The sequence below is a fragment of the Brassica rapa genome, chromosome A09 (genome assembly GCF_000309985.2).
Source record: "Brassica rapa cultivar Chiifu-401-42 chromosome A09, CAAS_Brap_v3.01, whole genome shotgun sequence".
Classification (NCBI taxonomy): domain Eukaryota; kingdom Viridiplantae; phylum Streptophyta; class Magnoliopsida; order Brassicales; family Brassicaceae; genus Brassica; species Brassica rapa.
In genome coordinates this window covers 3,123,790-3,142,838 of record NC_024803.2, presented here as the reverse complement: position 1 = coordinate 3,142,838, position 19,049 = coordinate 3,123,790, and the positions used below count along the sequence as shown (strand labels likewise).

General features: G+C 34.3%; 2 protein-coding genes and 3 non-coding genes across 6 annotated transcripts; 2 read left to right on the top strand and 3 right to left on the bottom strand.

Annotated features, from left to right (window-relative positions):
- Positions 1–1,786: 1,786 nt before the first annotated feature.
- Positions 1,787–13,434, top strand: LOC103837194 (kinesin-like protein KIN-14G). Of its 2 annotated transcripts, XM_033279203.1 has the most exons (16): positions 1,787–2,528; positions 2,603–8,597; positions 8,726–8,892; positions 9,267–9,401; positions 9,478–9,768; positions 9,963–10,031; positions 10,100–10,303; positions 10,413–10,494; positions 10,599–10,694; positions 10,764–10,940; positions 11,037–11,143; positions 11,404–11,582; positions 11,683–12,098; positions 12,372–12,535; positions 12,610–13,094; positions 13,180–13,434. In XM_033279203.1, exons 2-16 carry the CDS (start codon positions 8,480–8,482, stop codon positions 13,295–13,297), a joined length of 2,808 nt encoding a protein of 935 aa, XP_033135094.1. In that variant the 5' UTR covers positions 1,787–2,528; positions 2,603–8,479; the 3' UTR covers positions 13,298–13,434. The 2 variants fall into 2 exon arrangements, with proteins under 2 accessions (XP_033135094.1, XP_009111772.1); XM_009113524.3 differs by having other exon boundaries at positions 1,787–8,597.
- On the bottom strand, positions 3,574–3,738 carry LOC117128642. Its single transcript, XR_004452036.1, has one exon. It is a non-coding gene; the product is annotated as a U1 spliceosomal RNA (small nuclear RNA).
- LOC117128803 lies at positions 4,228–4,378 on the bottom strand. Its single transcript, XR_004452195.1, has one exon. It is a non-coding gene; the product is annotated as a U4 spliceosomal RNA (small nuclear RNA).
- On the bottom strand, positions 4,665–4,826 carry LOC117128653. The gene has a single exon (XR_004452048.1). It is a non-coding gene; the product is annotated as a U1 spliceosomal RNA (small nuclear RNA).
- A 216-nt stretch (positions 13,435–13,650) lies between the features above and the next one.
- LOC103837155 lies at positions 13,651–19,038 on the top strand. The gene has a single exon (XM_033279217.1). The coding sequence runs from the start codon at positions 13,699–13,701 to the stop codon at positions 14,350–14,352; it is 654 nt and encodes a 217-aa protein (XP_033135108.1). The 5' UTR covers positions 13,651–13,698; the 3' UTR covers positions 14,353–19,038.
- The last annotated feature ends 11 nt before the right edge of the window (positions 19,039–19,049 follow it).

Below are 19,049 nucleotides of genomic sequence, written 5' to 3'. Positions count from 1 at the left end.
CCTCATAAGGTAAGTCAAGCATAAAGTATACCAAAAAATTACAAATACTTGCATGTCATTTAGTTGTGATTTTTGGCGTGTACTGAAGGTTTTAAAACAGTCTAATTAAAAACAAGCAAAAAGGGAAAAGGAGAAAATAAAAGACCTGAAGTTTGTGGTTCTTCAGGAGGGATGCTGAAATGCCATTTGATTTTCTCTGAGTATGCAATCAACAATGTCGCCGTCTGAGCTCTTTTATATTTGGGAAAATAAAAGAGTAAATTAGCTCAATATACTAAAAAAAGTGGGATACTATAGAATGGGAGAGGAAATGGTAATGATGGGGGAAAAAATGGGAGAAATAAGGTATGGAGTGCAAATAGAGTAGATTTTGTGTGTAGGGAGTACAAATTCTCAAAATAAATAAAAATGCAAATTGTTAATAGAATGTCAATAATATGCATCAAACGAATAGTATTAAAAGCATATTATACATCAATACTATGAGCGGTGGTTGAGCCTCCAACTCCAACGGTAAGGAGAATAACCCATAACGATATATACAAGGTAACCCATTTTGTAACTGTATAAGCTGATCAATAACAATATAAGAGTATTAAGATTTATAATAAGTAAATAATATAATATATTATTACTGATTTTAAATATTATTTAAGTTTCAATAAATAGATAATCAATACTATAACATTTTGTATGGTTTTGTACTTTAAATTAGGTACTAAATCCGGCCATACATCAAAATTATACAACTAACATAACAATATTGTTAGCATCATGTTTTTTATTGAAATGATTTCTTAACATTCATACATATGTTTGACTGTATCAAAAGGAAAAGTATCAATTTAAAAATCAAATCAATTAATGTTTTACCAAATTAATAAATATACCTAATTATAATTATAAAACTTTTTAACATTAGATATGCATAAATCTTGCAATCAAATTAAGATATTGATTGATCATGATGATAATAGATTGAGTAAATTATTTTTTGACAAAATCTACAAATGTCATTTTTAGAGGTATTTGATACTACCCCGTGCAAGCAAAAAGCAAATAAATGTCAATTTTCTTTTTGATAATAACAATTTTAGCACACAGAATTATGGAATTTAATTAATAGTAAAAGTTTCTCAAGGACCAAAAGTTATATATATATATATATATATATATATATTACTCTCTTAACCCATAAAATTTAAGAACAATTTTATTAGTCTATAGATTTCACACAAAAAAAATTGCTATGGGTATTACAAAAGCTCCGGTACAGTGTTTATTCGTAGTGATATTAGCAGTTTTGTTGTCCAATCACAACGTTTTGACTTCAGGTATGTTTAAGTTTTAGTTTGTGTATTTCAAATTAGTCTTGATTATTTTCCAAACAATAGCTAAACATATAGAAAATGTAATGAAATTTGTGTTTGAATTTTCGTTTTCATATAAACATGCATTCAAAAGTTTTATTAAAATATAATATTCATTTGGACATGATGTAGCCATCTTCTATCAATATGTTATACAATCATATATATGTGGATGTACAAGCATACGTCTATTATATCAACCATACTAATTATTATTTTGATATAGGTGCAGAGATCCAAAAATCCTCGTATGACCAATGTACTAGTACTTTGTGTTCGAATTCATATACATGGTTTCAGTGTCGACGTGACTGTTTTGCAGCTGGTTACACAGGTCGTGGAGACTGTGCTTCTCGTTCTCATAACGAACCTAAGCGTTGTTGTTGCCGAAATAAATAGACTCATCTTTTCTCTTAAAGCGGCGTTTAGTACCTTTAAAATATCCTTTAAACAATTGGACTGTTTCTTGTATTAAATGCGATATAATAAAAATTAAATGTTGTTACAATAATACATCGCTTTGTTTTTTCTTTGCCCCTTCAAAGAGCCAATAGTTTCATACCTTTGTTGTTGGAGACCAGTCAGCAAGAGACCGCTGTTACAAACACAGATAGTATTAAAGGTCAAATAGTTATGGTTAATTTTACCGAAAGAAACGATATGCGTTTAAGAGATGTATGAGCACGCAGCTCTCATCAGACTTATCTGAACGCAGAGCCAGTTATTTGCACTATCCAATTGAAACATTAACGTTGTGCTTCTAAAATTGTCCAAGTTAATAGATATAAACATAGGTCTCAAATTATTTTTAAATAAAAACACATACGGTGGATGTCTCTCTTCTATATTTGTCGTCATACATATATATATATATATATATATATATATATAACATACAAGAATATAACACATTTTAGTATTCCTGTTTCTTTTGCTACGCTCTGTTTTATAGTTGTACCATTTCTGAATCTTTTCTTTGCATTGTTTGACCACTTTTTGTTATAAATGAAAATGCAGATAATTTATTGGGGCTTGAGGAGACAGAGGGAGAAGATGACTTCAGGGAGGAGTATGCTTGCCCCTTCTGCTCTGACTACTTTGATATCGACTCTCTGCTGCCACGTAGGCGAAGACCTTCATATGGACACGATTAATGGGGTAAAACATTTATTTTCTGTAATCAAACCATTTGATTATGCGTCAAATACAACTTTGTGTTTGAATCCCTGTAGGTATGTCCCGTATGTGCGGTGAAAGTGAGCTCTGATATGGTTGCTCATATAACCCTTCAACATTCAAATATGTTCAAGATATCCTTTTTAATATTTCCTCCTACCACTTTGTTTTATATTTTTACTTTATGTGATTCTTCAAATGAGTCATTCCTTAACGAAAATATTACATGACAACGCGGAAAAGGAAAGCAAGAAGAGGTGGGGCTCAGTCCATGCTAACAATCTTGAAGAGAGAGTTTCCTGATGGAAAACTTCAGAGCTAGTTTGAAGGATCATCACTTGTTGTTGTATCGTATCATCTTCCTCGTCCAGTATAATAGCTGCTGACCCTTTGCTGTCTTCCTTCATTTCTCCTATGGCTGAGTCAAGTCTATGTGGAGAAGAAACAGGTTCCACTGCCAAGAAAACGTTGAGTCAGAGTTTGCCTGAACGATATTGCTTTCTCACAATAGATCTGGATATTCTCATTGCATAGCTATCTGATTAGTCCTTTGTCTTTGACTTGGATTTTTACAGGAATGTTGAGAAGAAGTTGGTTTCAGAAGAGGATCACAGAGAAAAGTTGAAACAGAGCGAGTTCGTTCAGGGGGTTTTCAGCTCTATGATTCTTGTTGACGATTTATGAAGGGAGAGAACATAACTTCTCTACGGTTATTATTAGATCATTCAGCGATTGGGGAAAAAAAAGTAATGGAGTTTTTGTTTTAGCAACAAGTGATATAGGGAAGGGTTTGTGGATTACCAGAATAATGTTAGAGAGCTTTTTGTATTGAGGAGTTATTATTTATCTTATTGAACACAGTTTCTCTAAAGAACACTTAGATTTATCTGTATACTGTAAGAAAACAGCAATGATATATTTGCATTGAGTTATGTGGATAAGGCAAGGACTGAGAAAGCAAACATTGATCTACAGATATAGTATGACTAACAATAATTCAGAATATATAGATTTAAGACTGTTAATGGTGGGGGCCGCGCGAACGCAGACACCCCTCTGCCACAAATAATGACGCAGGTTCTCCCACTTGGGGAGACCTTAGGCTAAGCACCCTTCCTTTAAGTGCAATGGAAGTCACTAGCCTAGGCCACTCGTCTTATTGATCACGAGTTGACCCCGTCCAGGTAAGTGATTTGAACGTTCACTCTACTTCCCTTCTTATACTCTGCTCCGCGTGTTATTCACTTTATGTGTAAGCGATGTGGGACTTGTGAGTAGCACATGTCACTCGGTCAAAAGCTGCATATACTGTTATACATATGGGCCGGATGCTGTAAGCCTAGTTAAGTGTTTGAGGATTTATAGTTACGTTGCTGGATACTCGATACAAACTGCGGATTTGCTATGATGATTCTTGCCTTTGACGGGATTTTACATGAATATAAAAACAGTTCTTTCATCAGAAACAGAGAAAAGTTAAATCATTCAGCGATATATTGGAAAGCTGAAACATTCGGGTAAATATCTTGTTTTTGATCAGTATTAGCACTGAGTTCTGCTCTTAAAAGTATGTTTGTATTTTACGTTCTGTGAGTACATTATAACATCATTTTATAATTTAGACAAAGATGCTTTTCTTCAAACAAAAATAAGAACCAAAACTTGAACTTAAAGATTGTAGGGCTTTACCCCGAAGGGAGCCCTTCCAGAAATTCTCGAAAGCCAAAGACAAGCTAAGGCCTAGGAGGGGGTTTGGAAATAGTTTTCAACCAGCAATAGACGCGCCTCGGTTAGTACCTCATTAGCTGCGTCATTGCCCCAAGCGCAAAGATGACTTTCAACCAACGACTGCGTCTCTCTTTTATAGTCACCAAAACCATCCTACTTGATATACATCTCCGATGTGGGACAATTAATATAGCTTGACCTGCCAATTATTAATGTCCTTTTATCAAATCATATATTTGTAACTCTCGTCGAAATATCAGTTCTGCCTAAATACAACAATGTTTTGTAATTTATTTTAGGCTTTTTAGCAAAAAACATGAAATCATAATAACAGTATAAGGTTTGACAGCTACGAAATTACAAAAGGTTTCAAAAGACTCATAATGTATGGTAGGAGCCGCGCGGACGCAGGCTCCCTCTGCCACAAATAATGACGCAGGCTCTCCCACTTGGGGAGACCTTAGGCTAAGCGCCTCTCCTTAGTGCAATGGAGATCACTAGCCTAGGCCACTCTTCTTCTTGATCAAGAGTCGACCCCGTCCAGGTAAGTGATTTGCTCTTTCTCTCTACTTCCCTTCTTATACTCTGCTCCGCTTGTTATGTTTTGTATGTGTAATCGATGTGGGATGGTTTACAACATTTTACTACTGAAACAGGCTTGAGATGGCAAAATTCGTTTGTATTGTACATATGGGCCGAAGGCCATTTCAGTGTTTGGGCTACAAACCAGAAACAAATCTCTGAGTTTGAGTTTGAGTTTTGAGTAAAAAGGTTAAAAGTGAAGCATTAAATTAAGAGAATGATGAAATCATCAGAGAATAAAAAAGAGTGACATCACACACTTAATCATGAAACCACTAGTGCTCTTGCTGCCTTTGTTGATATCTTGAAGTGATAATTTTCCTGAAAAAGCAGGCCTGACCCTCAACAACTCTGAACTGGAAGCAAAATAAAGGGGGCTTATTACATATAAAAATTGGGAAACAAAGTTGACTACGCTTGATCTCAGCATCACAATAACATAACAATGCTAACCATAAACCAACTAATCTACCGAAGATTTTGTTGAAAAGAAGACCGAAATTTAAGATATTCTAAGCATGGCCGGAACCACATGCTTTGTTTGCTTGTATACAGGGTCGGTAACATGAAAGAGAACAATGGATTGAACATCTAAATGCACTTCAAGGACATAGCAGATGTACATATTTGCATTGAAACTTCCACTAAATACTTCCTACCAAACGTTATGCAAAAGAAAAGAGACACAACCATATATTATAGGCCATACCAATTAGTTTGAATACTCATACAATCGTATAGGGCTAGAGATCATATACAGTACATGGAAGAGGGTTAGTGTCTTGGCCTAATGTCTCGGTTTTTTTTTCTTTTGGATTCGAAATTGCTTCATCATCTGTTTAGGACGTTTTTAGTTTTATATATCTGCTTAAAAATCACCTTTGTTTGAGAAAATGGAGAAACAAAACTACAAAAGTTGCAGTATATTCCTAAACTTTATCTATTGTATGTATTGTCTAATATATCTCCCATTTTGTGTTTCTTAGGAAAATATTAAAACTAATAATTAAATCATAACATTTCCTCTTTTATTTTCATTTTTCTTAATATAATTTGTCTATGCAGATTAGTAATGTGCAGACATAATCTATATTAAGATAAAATAACCAACCTTCATAAATATTTTCACGAAAACCCTACCTTGTTTCCGAATGTTTAATCATGATTTTGGATGTGACCGGTGAAGAAAATATACAGTATATGTTTCATCCAATCAACTTTAAAAGGCTGTGGGGGTGGTGGACTACATCTTAAAACTTGCGTGTTTTCTAATTTTTTCCTAACTAGAGAAAAACCCCAAACTTACAATCCAAAAATAAATATCATATAGTACTTAGTTGCTATCACAACAATAATCAGTGTTATGATTAGACAGTGTTATACCGTAACATCTATTCACGGCCATAGTGTTTAGGTCGGGAGAGACAGGAGACCTTGTTTGCTACTTTAAATGTTCCAATCCCAAAGCAAAGGATATACACTGGAGGGCTCCTCTCAAAAGCCTTCACAAATCAAAAGTATTTTTCAAGTACATCAAATCATACTTATGGAACTTCTTTTGTCGCGTTCCGTCGACGGGCGTAATTATCTATTTAATATGTCAACTGTTAAGCATAATTGTTATCATCTATTTTTGGTCAGACAGTTATACACATGCAATGATGATATCGTATCAGTCTAGTTCGTTTTATTTCACATTTTAAGAAGGGGTCGTTGGATTAATAACCTAAATTCCGTTCTACATATGTCTGAACTTTATAGTATCATCGATGCATCATCATCACTTCGATTGATCTCTGCATAATATTAATACATTTTGTTGACAGTAGAATTAGTGTGAAAATAAAACAACTGAAAGTGATGTCTGGTCTGTTTTTCTTACTAATTAGGAAGGAATGTGAAATGATATAGTCCACAGACACTTTGACAGTTTATACAAATTTATTAATTAAGCTCCCTAAACAAAAGCAAAATAACTGTCCCTCTTATAAAAACGAGGCACTTATGGATATTATCATACTAATGTTACAAAATTATGAAGAACGTCGGTCCCATTTAAGAAGCAATAATCCATTTATTATTAGGATCCATTGAACTGGACCACCCAAACGAATACACACCACGTCGTACCATACATACAGATTAATACATTCGTTTATGATGTAGCGTTTTATAATATCAAAAGAACCATATATCTAAGCAAAGCTATACTTTTACAGGTTGGTGTGTTCGGCAAAGGGTCATGCTCACTTCTAAAAGCTGATACTTATACATTATAAAGTTGATTTTCGATAAGAGCAGATGATACCACGATTAATGTAATAGGGTTATTTCATTTGACACATAATCTTTCCAAAGGCTGGAGCTTATATATACAACATAAAGTTTAGTTCTAGATATTAATATTCCGACCAGCTAAAAATCTACAACAAAATAATTGTTATAAGATTGAAGATCACGAAAACAGTACAAGTTTTGACGATCTGTGGGGTATGTAGTTAGTGCCAAAGCTAACCTCTGTTCTAAAAGTTGAAAGAATAGAAAATGTGGAGGTTCAGAAATTGATGTGTGTTTTTTGATCTGAACTTACGTGCCTAATCCTCACTTTAGCCAGCATGTTTATGGGCTGCCTGCCTTTTTAAAAGTGGCCCCATTCAAATTACGGCCCGAGCATTTCATTTAATCGCTAATTAAATTACGATTTCTTCATCGGAATTTGGATACATGCGCGCCTTTTCTGGATCAGGTCCGAAGCTCCGGTTTGACTAACAGGCAAACGGCGTTAAAGGTAATCATCTTATGTTTTCTTATCATGTCCAAAATGTAGTGAAAATGCATCCAAATTCCAACAAGAAATTAATGATTTATAACATTTGCACTTCAAAATAATCGATAATACAGTAAATAAATATTTTTCTTATTAATAGAATCACTAAAAAGGTAATATATTAAACTTAATTCTTTTTTTTGACAAAAAAAGAATATATTTACCTGTAAAAGTATAAAAATATTGGAAAATATTCCATATTTTTATTAAAAATTATATTTTGTATGTTTATACATATTAAAATTCAATGATAAGTATAATTTAAAGTAATAATAATTCAGTAAATACAATTACGTTTATTAAAATTTACAGTTTACCATTTATTAACTCATATCAAATATATTGAAAACATAAAATACATCCATTTAGAGATAAAAAAATTTCTACAAAATATTTATCTTTCAAGAGTTGAAGGAATATTTTATAATCAGACAATTCCAAGCATAACCTTTTAATTTTTTTAAACATATAAGCCGCTGGTCGTAAAAAAGGAAACAAATAATATTGGCCGAAAGAAAACGAACCTAACCAGAAGGTTAGGGGGATAGGTTCGGAGCGTATTGCGCCTCTTTCACCCCCTCCGCTAGAATCTAAATATTAATTAATTAATTTGGTTTAATCCATAGAAAGTGTTAGCGAGAAAGTGAGGGAAATTATTCATTTCAAAAGACATATCCTTCTTCCATTGCCATCCTTTATAATACAAACCGCAAACTTCTCCCTATCGTCTTCTTCCTCACACAGAGAGAGAGAGAGAGATTCTCTAATCATTAACAATTTCGCGAAAATTCTCTGGATGGAGTCGAATGATTTTTCCTTCTCCGTAGTATCCATCGTTGAAGATGTTCTTCAACATTATAGTACCCGATCAAACGACGCCGGATCGCTGTTACCCCGGAAACTCGAAGAATCTTGTGAGTTTCTCTCCCCGATCTTATCCCCTTTCGTGTGTTCTCCTATAATGATTTTGAATTATCATATAAAACGTATTTTCTTCAAGGACTGGTTCTCGATTTTGAGCTTTTATATATTTGGTACGTAGCTTTAAGAAGATACGAAGCTGCTGCATGGCTTAGAGAAACGCTCGGAGTTTCTAGCGGTAGAGACTTCCCCGCCGAACCTTCTGAAGAAGATTTTAGGCTTGGGTTGCGAAGTGGGATCGTTCTTTGTAATGTTCTTAACAAAGTTAATCCTGGCTCAGTCTCAAAGGTATACTTCATACTTTTTTTTTTTGAATACCAGGAGGGAGGTACAGACTAAAACCCGTAATCTCTGGACCCGAAACCAGATCATATAATATTAGTTTCTTCCCAGCATATAAATGGTTTAATATTTAGTTTGTTCTTGGTGTTACATAGTTAAATAATTGTATTAAACAATTGTATACAATGGCGGACAAGCTTGCTGGGAGTTCTCCATAAGCTATGATTTATGTTGATTCTGTTCCACCAATTTTGATTTATTAACCGGTTTATTTATTAAAGTATTATAGTTTTGGCAGAAAATAAAGTATTAAACCACATAGACAAGATAAATGGAAACATTATTGACTTATGTAGAGAATTAATATCTTTATTTTACAGGTTGTTGAAGCACCGGATGATGTTGCAGATGGAGCTGCGCTCTCTGCTTTTCAGTACTTTGAAAACATCAGGAATTTTTTAGTTGCTATTGAGGAAATGGGTTTGCCATCTTTTGAAGCTTCTGACATGGAGAAGGTATTAAAAAAGTGGAGACTTATAGAAGTGTAGCTTTTCCATTATTGATTTTTGGAACATATGTTTTTTTTTTCAGGGAGGAAAGTCTATTAGGATAGTGAACTGCATACTTGCACTTAAGTCTTACAGCGAGTGGAAACTGAAAGGTGGAACTGGTCCGTTTAGGTATGGATCCAACATGAAGAATAATTTTGGAACGAGGAAACCGTTTCTGAGGAAAAGTTCAGAGCCGTTCATGAGTTCCATGTCAATAAATCATTCATCAACTGATCAACCTCTGTGTTCTGATGTTGGGCAAGTAAGTGGATCCATTAACGGGCTTGTTCGATCATTTCTTTCAGACAGAAAGCCTGAAGATATTCCAAGTGTAAGAATTCTGTTTGTCTTTGCTGAATGATTTTTTTTTAATATTGACAGTAATCTTTTTAAGCTCCTTAGGATATACTAAAATAACTGATGTGTATGTATCTACAACTGTAGGCTCAGGAATTGTTAGCGAGACTAGTAGACACCATTTTCCAAATTCTTATTGAGAAATCTTTTTTTTTTTAATCTGCTCAGGTTATAGAGTCTGTGCTGAACAAAGTTATGGAAGAAGTCCAGCAGCGGTTATCAATCCACAATGAAATGGTGAGGTCAATCATGATGTCATTCTGGATATAGATATTAAAAAGCTTGCTTTCAATTTTCCTTTTCAGATGAAATCAAGTTCAAAGCCTATTCAAGAAGATGATTCATCCTGCGAGGAGACAGTGGTACCGTCTCAGCAGTGTGAGGTAAGGCAACATGAGGAAACTGAAGAGAACAGTCCATCAAAGGTCGTAGAAGAAAAGATTCAAAGAATAAATACTGAACACTATGAAGAACAAGAGATTCTTCTAAATCAACAAAAGCACATCCAGGTAACTTCCATTAACACCATCTGTGAGAATGGTTGCTTTTTGTATCTTCTATTCTCAGTACAGCAATTACAAGTTATACAGAGTTTGAGCTTTGTTTAAATGCCTGCAGGAGTTGAAGCAAACTTTAAGCACTACAAAAGCAGGAATGCGATTACTGCAGAAGAAGTATCAAGAAGACTTCTTTCACCTAGGTAGTCAACTCAGACCATATTCTTGCTATGTGCTTGTTCAGACCTCAATGTTTAAACAGTGAAAGTATAATGTGTCATCGTTTTTTTTTTTTTTTTTCACACAGGCAATCATGTAAATGGTTTAGCTCACGCGGCTACGGGATACAAAAGAGTGCTTGAAGAAAACCGCAAACTGTACAACCTAGTGCAGGACCTGAAAGGTATCTATCATTACAGAAAAAAAAATCACTTGTGTCATGCTTAGAGACCTCACACTTGGTAATTATTAGGGAATATACGAGTATACTGTCGGGTTAGGCCATTCTTGCCTGGGGAACCAACTGCTTTGAGTACCGTGGAACATATAGAAGAAGGGACTATCACAATCAGAGTGCCATCAAAGTATGGGAAAGAAGGTCACAAACCATTCATGTTCAACAAAGTCTTTGGTCCTTCTGCAACACAAGGTTATTTAAGGCTTTGATTTTTTGTGTCCCTATAATGTTTCTTTGAGTCTGTTTCTCTCTGGTTAACATTACTGAATGAATCCTTTTGTTCCTCAGAGGAAGTGTTTTCAGACATGCAGCCTTTGGTACGGTCGGTTCTTGATGGCTACAATGTCTGCATCTTTGCTTACGGCCAAACCGGGTCCGGGAAAACTTTTACCATGGTAAAAACTGCTACTCCCTCAGTTTCATAATATAAGATATTTTGGTTAAAAGCACAAGAATTAAAAAACTTAGTAAAATATTACTTGGTTATTTAATTTTCAATAAATTAAAGTTATCTTAAAAGTAGTAAAACATTTTATATCTTGGAACATCAAATTTTCTATAAAATATCTTATATTATGGAATGGAGGGAGTACTATACTTGATGTAGTTTACAAAATACCAAATTTTCATTTTCTAATTTGCCTAGCTACTCTAGACAGGGCCTAAGGAACTGACTGAAGAAAGCCTAGGTGTGAACTACAGGGCACTGGCTGATCTGTTTCTTCTATCAGATCAAAGAAAAGACACAACCAGCTACCAAATCTCGGTTCAGATGCTTGAAATTTACAACGAGCAAGTCAGAGATCTACTTGCCACAGATGGCCAAACCAAAAGATATCCTTTGGACTAATACATTTTTTTTAATTACTGTCTCCTCATCTCTTAATACCTATAAGATAACTTTGTTTTTGTTTGATCCTTAACTCTTGATTACGTTGGAGATCAGAAACAACTCTCAAAATGGAATTAACGTTCCGGAAGCAAGTCTAATGCCTGTCTCATCGACCGATGACGTTATACAGCTGATGGATCTAGGACAGATGAACCGTGCAGTGAGCTCTACAGCCATGAATGACAGAAGTAGTCGATCTCACAGCTGTGTGACTGTTCATGTTCAAGGCAGAGACCTCACGTCTGGAACTATCATCCATGGTTCCATGCATCTGGTTGATCTTGCAGGAAGCGAGAGAGTGGACAAGTCAGAGGTGACTGGAGACAGGCTGAAGGAGGCTCAACACATCAATAAGTCACTCTCGGCTCTTGGCGATGTTATCTCTTCGCTTTCTCAGAAGACTTCTCATGTGCCTTACAGGAATAGTAAACTCACCCAGCTGCTCCAGGACTCCCTCGGTAAAATTCTCAAAACCCCTCATCACTCGTTGCATATGTGTAGATACTTGCACACAAATCTTATACCAAGCACCAAAGATCGTTAGCTCCACTGGAAAGAATCCTGACCATTGTGTCAGAGGTTCTTGATTCGAGTGACCGTTGAGACCAAACTAATATTATATGTTATGGTTTTGGTCCAGGAGGTTATAGGTTTTGGCCCCGAACATATTCACAAAAAAAAAAATCTTACAATACAAAGCATTTTTTCAACTTCTGTTTGTATGTTGTTAGGTGGATCAGCCAAGACGCTTATGTTTGTACACATTAGTCCAGAAGCTGATACTCTTGGAGAAGCTATTAGCACTCTGAAGTTTGCTGAACGAGTGGGGAGTGTTGAGCTAGGCGCTGCTCGTGTGAACAAAGATAACTCAGAAGTCAAGGAGCTTAAAGAACAGGTTTCTAAACCATACTTATTTGTTGTATCCTAATCCTATCACTAATCTGATAATGTTCTGTGGGGATTTTTCAGATTATTAATCTTAAAATGGCTTTAGCGAGGAAAGGAAATGGTAATGATGCACAACCAACCTCTTTGCCACATACCCCTGAGAGAGTATCAAGAAGAAGATCACTTGAAACACCTTCCGTGCGACCCAAGCTTCCTAACATTGGAAACGCGCCAAGCAACCTTAGGCAGCCTTTTAGCGATACTGCATCTTCAAGAAGACACACCTTAGACCTCCATGAGTTAATGAGGCGGAGGCAATCACTCAACGCGAATGAAGAGGATAGAGAATCTAAGTCAGGGGAGTGGATAGATAAACAAGATCTCGAAGTGCAGAGTGTTACAGATAACGAATCTGATGAAGGCGTGGCAAGTGACTGCTCAGATTCTGATTTGTTGTGGCGATTGAACGTTCAAGTGAATGTGCCTAGAGTTGCTAATAAACAAAGTTCAGAAAATCCCAAACCGAGGAAAGTTCAGACAAGAACTACTAAACTCTCAGAAACCAGGTAATAATAATATCTTTGAATTTTGATTTTAAGTATTTTGCATTATTCTTTAATGATCAAGAGGCTTTGTGTTTTCTTGTGGCAGAAGTTTAATTCCATCTCTGATCCCAGCACCAAGTAAGAGAACTCCTAACACCGTGAACTCGCAGCCGCAGCAGCGAGTAACCAGAGATGGAAAACGCAGATTGAGTTTAGGCAAGTGAACATGTTTTCACCAGTTTTTTTGTAAAGAGTTAAAACAAGGAAATTAAAACAAAAGATTGTTTTTGTATAATGTGAATCTCAAATATACTGCTTTGTGTGTACAATATTATACAAATTTACTGGAAAGAGAACATAAACTCCTTTTATGACTTTTTGGATATTTCGAACATTTTTTTTTTGTAGAAAGGATATTTCGAACATAACTATGTACTTTATACTAATGTCTAAATTCAACCGGAAAACGAATCTGAACCAAAAGCACGATCTAGCACTAACCTGTAACCCACTAGGAGACGTGTAGTCAACCCACGTTTTGTAAAATCACTTTGATTCCTAATACAAATACATAGCTCTTTCCACAACACCACCACTACTTTCTCTTTAATCATTGGTTGAATCAATGACGATATCTGTATCCTCATCAAACTCTCCTAAACCACAAATCATCACTGAGATGAGCAAGGATTTGCCAAGGATAATGCCTGTGTCCACATCCACATCGTGCATGTTTAGGGTTTCACTGTGTCAAAAGATCAAACGACCTAATACACCAGAGAAAACCAGGAGGAAGAACCAGAAGAAAACATACAAGAAGAAGATGAAAGAAGAGAAAGGAAAGAGAGGTTTCATCAGACCCGGGTTGGTGTTTCCAGTTAAGAAGATGACTTCTGTAATTTCCGGTGCCTTCAGACGCAAGAAAACACCCAAAGTTGAAAACAGAGAACAGAGAGATGATTCTGAAAGAGAGACTACTGAAGCTGCTAAGAGCATGGCTGTTGTTAAAGCAAAACCCAAGCATATCTTACTTCAGAAGAAGAGTTTTTGGGGAAGCGCAAGAATTGGACTCAAGATACTCATCTTAGGGCCAAGATTGAAGACGAGAAGAAGAAGAAGAAGAAGAAGAAGACAAAGAAGAAGCGTAAGCTTCAGCGAGGGTAATGGAGACGAGGAGCTATGCAAGAAGAGAATACTAATGGGTGAAAGATGCAAACCGATAAACCGGTCAGGTGTTTTGCAGTATGATGGTGATGGGATTCTTGTCCCCGAGCCATGACCATTGTTAGTAGTCATAGTACGTTGCTTATCACATCTTAAATAGTCAAGAGTATGTTTCTTACTTCTTGTCGAGAGATGCAGATATAGTTGTTGTTGTTTTTTTCTTTTTTTATGCAGGTATATTTGTACAAACTTTATTTCGTATCAGTGTCAATATCTTAACAATCTTTAAACTAAGGCTACATTTGAAGATCTATTAACACTGCCTAAACCTTTGATAGACAATCCACATCAACACTAATTAACTAAGAACATCCCCGATATATTTTGCTAATTTTTTTTTTTTTTAAATAGAGATGTTGTTTGCTCCAATGTACTTTTCTATAATAGCATTGTTCAAAATATAAAGTTAAAATAGATTGTTATTTCTTCTATAAATAGAAAAAAAATAGCAATTTCTATTTTAAAGAAAAAAATATCAAGAGATTGGAGTGAATTTACCTCTAAATAATATTATAAAAGACAAAATTGTAATGGGTCGGAAATGCTCTAGACTGAAGGAATAATATGGAGAGATTTGAGATTAATTACATGGACTATTATGAGTAAAGCAATTGTAGTTTGTTCATCTTTGTAACTGTTCTGGAGTTTGGTTGCTTGTAGAGGATGGTGACGTGTTGTTGATGTTGTTAGGACTAGTCTTTTGTTCAAGAGGTGGAAAAATCTCTGGCTTTTATTGATTCCCTTGTTGGCTTTAGCCGCCGCTAATTTCCCAAATTACAATGCCTTTGAGAATTTTGTAAATAGGGGTTCATCCTTGCACAAGCTAAAGTTAATTATTCTTAGGGATGAAAATGATCAGTCGTGTGTCACACGGTGGATAGACTCTGTGGTTAAGCATAAACTCAAGCATCTTGATGTTGAGTGTCACGTGAAGCGTTAGTGTTTCTAGAAGAGATTCTCTTAGACCATCTCCAATGGTACACTATAATTTTCTCTATATTTCACTCTAAAATAGAATAACTCTATTATAGAGTTGAATTTGCTCCAATGGTTTACTATATAATAGAGTGAAATATATAGTATTTTTGTTTTTTTACTCTATATTTGGAATAAAAATCAAGAATACTCTATATTTCACTTTATTATAGAGTAACTCTATTATAGAGTGAACTATTGGAGCAAATTCAACTCTATAATAGAATTACTCTATTTTAGTGTAAATTATAGAGGAAAAAATAGAATCTCTTTGGAAATGCTCTTAAACCTTTATATGTGACGATCTAGCACTTGCCAAATCATATTTTGTTAACCGCTACAAAATTAAATTTTAGGTATAGGTTTACAATCTGATTGAGACTATAGTCCCCATTCTTGAAGCTAATTTTTTCGATTTTTTTTTTGAACTTGTATGTTTATATGGTAGCTTGAGCATACGCTAAACAAAACCGACCATTTGTTGACTCATTGAAGCCCTTTGACCAAGGTAATTACCAAATCTTGTCGGTAACCAACAACAATCAGGTGGTTTCAGATTTATTTGTCGTCGTTCCCTCAAAATTTTCTATCTCTTTTTACCTAATGCCAGAATTGAAGATCTTTTGCTTCTTCCTCGTTTCTTCTCTCTCTCTCTATATAATGGTCATAAACAAAGCTCTCGTTACTTTATAGTTCAACATATATACATTCAAGTTATTCCGGGAGCGGAGACATATTAACGGAGCTCGGATTCATCAACCCAGGTATGTTTGTTTTCGTCTCTCTCAGGTTAACTAACTGTCTAGCTGCGTTTCACTAGTTGATATTTATGGGATTCTTATGGCCAAGTTGATGGGCTCTTTGTGTCATAGCATCGTGCAACATTCGAGTTTTCCATTTTCATACTGCAACAAGTTTTGTCTAAACTTTTATGTGTGTGCTTACTTATATATATATCCATAGCTACGGATCGCGTGTAGGTCCCGTGATGACCTAACTCATCATGTGGTTCTCGATTAAGTTCGGTTGCCGAAATTGTAACTTCCCACTAGAAGTCTCCTGGAGTCCTGGTGGTATGGTAGCCTATGTAATGTTTCGCACGTCACGTGTTCATGCATTATAGCTTATATAACTCATTACCACGCACGCTCTTAAATTCAGATCTAAAGTTAAAACATTTTAGTTACACATAATCGGTAAGATTCGAAGATCCTTTAGTCTATTTTTAGTATATTAATGTTTTCAAATACTTTTGAATTTCAAATATCCAACCTGTCTTATTTATTCATAATCTTTATATATTTTTGTTTCTCAAGTCCAAAATATAAACCAGTTTTGTTTTTAAAGAATTTGTGCGCATGATTGTTGCCGACATATTGGGGATTCATCCAACGAACCAACCAATACAGTGTTTGTTGTTTTCTTATGTCCCATCACACCGAAAGACTACGGGTCACACGCAGTCCCCATAATCTGGGTCCCACTAACTGTTCCCTTCTCTCGAGGAATGTGAAACACGAAGGTTCGTGTCCAGAGCGTCTGACTATTGCGACCTGACACGGTACGGTTATCGATCCGGTTCACTCGCTGTAAATACTACTAAAAATATCGGTGATCAAACCGGAATATAACCATATATTGTGCAAATGAATCGAACCAGACAAATCATTCCTTTATCATCATGACATGAGCTGTCTTTCAGTTAAAATAAAAAAAATTATAAAAACGATCAAATTAGTTGTCAAATAATAATACTACTCGAGATATTTGTGTGAACTATTCCTTTTCTTTTCACGAGAGTTATTTGGGTGAGATTAGTGATTATTTATATTGCATTTTGTCTGACATACAAAAGGATCTCAATTGATCTCTATCAATTAATTATATCTGCATGAATCTTTATGAAGCATTTCTTTTTTACAATATATGGACCACATTCACATGTTATAATAATCATATAATTGTTTATGGCTTGCAGTATATAAACCTGTTTATCTATACTTTAGAAGTCTTATGTTAAACGTGTATAACGACGACTTATGTACTTTATATTTTCTTTTTGCTAAATACTTTATATCTATTTTGCATGCTCAAATTGTTGTTTTCCCACTATGCGTTTAATTACCAATTATTATCAGTTCGAATTATACAAGCGTTTGCTAAGGACGGAACTAGTTATCAACATTTGAGTCGAAGGGCCACAAATAACAATCAGTGCACTGCCTTTTTAAAAAAGTTAGAGCGCACTATTGTTAAGTCATTTCTGTCAATTTCATTTTTTTTCTTCCCATCTTGGTTGGCCGGGAGTAAAAATTTGTAGTCAATAACATAAAACCAGCACATTTACATAAACTAATTTTAAAAATACATTTCCTCCGTTTTATAAAGAGGGTCACTTAGAATTTTTTCAAGCATATTAAAAATGATTAAAATGTATTAACTTTTTTATTAATTATATCCATTTGACCAATAATATTTGAGATAAATAATTTATTTATAATATCATTACATTTTACAATTAATATTAAACTGAAAATAAGTATAAATTGAGTTGGGATTCTAAAATGATATTTTATGTAACAATTTTTTTTTAAAATGACATTTTTTAAAAAACAAATGGATGTATAATTTACAAAACTAATTTACTTCAACTGACTTCTGCATATATGAATAAATTATAATTTCAGATTTTTTTTTTGAAATGATTTTCATATAATTTAATTTCAGAAATTAGTTTTGCCATCGACGGAAATATCTTTTGGTAAGAAAACTGACTATTTCAGTTAAATCATATGTATTACGTATTATTCCATCAATTGATGTCTTGACATACGGAAATATTCTTACAACGATAATTAATCATATGACGCAATACCCAAAAGATGTAATATCAATCATACATTCATATATACATGCACGTATATATTTATTTTTTTTGACATGAATCTCCTGCTTTTAGTTCAAAATGAAAACCAATCACAAGTAAACTTCCCGAGTTCTAGACGCACCATTACAATCCTCCGATAAAACAAAATCAACATGCTCTGGAACAGACTCAAAATAATACAAACTAAACAGTAAAAAAAATGGATAGTTAGCTAATCCGTCTGTAAATATATGTTTATGATATACATGTATATATGACTGAGTGATTAGATTCCTCAATAAACTTGATTTTATATATTGTTTTGCTATTATTCGTATAATAATTGCATAGCATCAGACCGTTAAAAAAATGCATAACCACAACGGAACTGTTGACATTCTTCTTATACGGATAATGTAAATAAATAGTATAACTGATTATTTTATTTATCTTGGCTATTAATACATTCAGTCAGAAACTATTTATATTTTCTGGTTTGCACAGAAAAATATTTGATCTATAAATTTGATAATTTGACCTTTATTTGTTGGATCTGTTTTGTTTGACTCCTGATGCAACGATTGGGACACACTCATCGCTTAACCTACACCACAAATTTCATTTTATCACATACTTACATCATTTTTCCATTTTATTGTTTCTGACAATAATTTCTTATCAGCACCTAAATATGACTACCATATTTATTTCAACAACATTTTAAATTATTTAAGTTCTGTAACAAATTTTTAATAGTTGACAAAATAATTGTTTAACGTCTGGAGAACTTATAAAAACATATCTCGTAGTTGTCGCCGTTAAGAATCCCAAACTAAATATTAAAATTTGTTTTCAACCAACCAGATTTATTTTAAAACTTAAACAACAACAAATATCTTGGAGACAAAAAA

Bases quoted from the DNA above. Each gene is read 5' to 3' on its own strand.
- LOC103837194 (XM_033279203.1), top strand. From the start codon at position 8,480: ATGGAGTCGAATGATTTTTCCTTCTCCGTAGTATCCATCGTTGAAGAT. The intron at 8,598-8,725 runs GTGAGTTTCTCT...TTTGGTACGTAG, and splicing joins CCGGAAACTCGAAGAATCTT to CTTTAAGAAGATACGAAGCT. The intron at 9,402-9,477 runs GTATTAAAAAAG...TTTTTTTTTCAG, and splicing joins AAGCTTCTGACATGGAGAAG to GGAGGAAAGTCTATTAGGAT.
- LOC103837155 (XM_033279217.1), top strand. From the start codon at position 13,699: ATGACGATATCTGTATCCTCATCAAACTCTCCTAAACCACAAATCATC.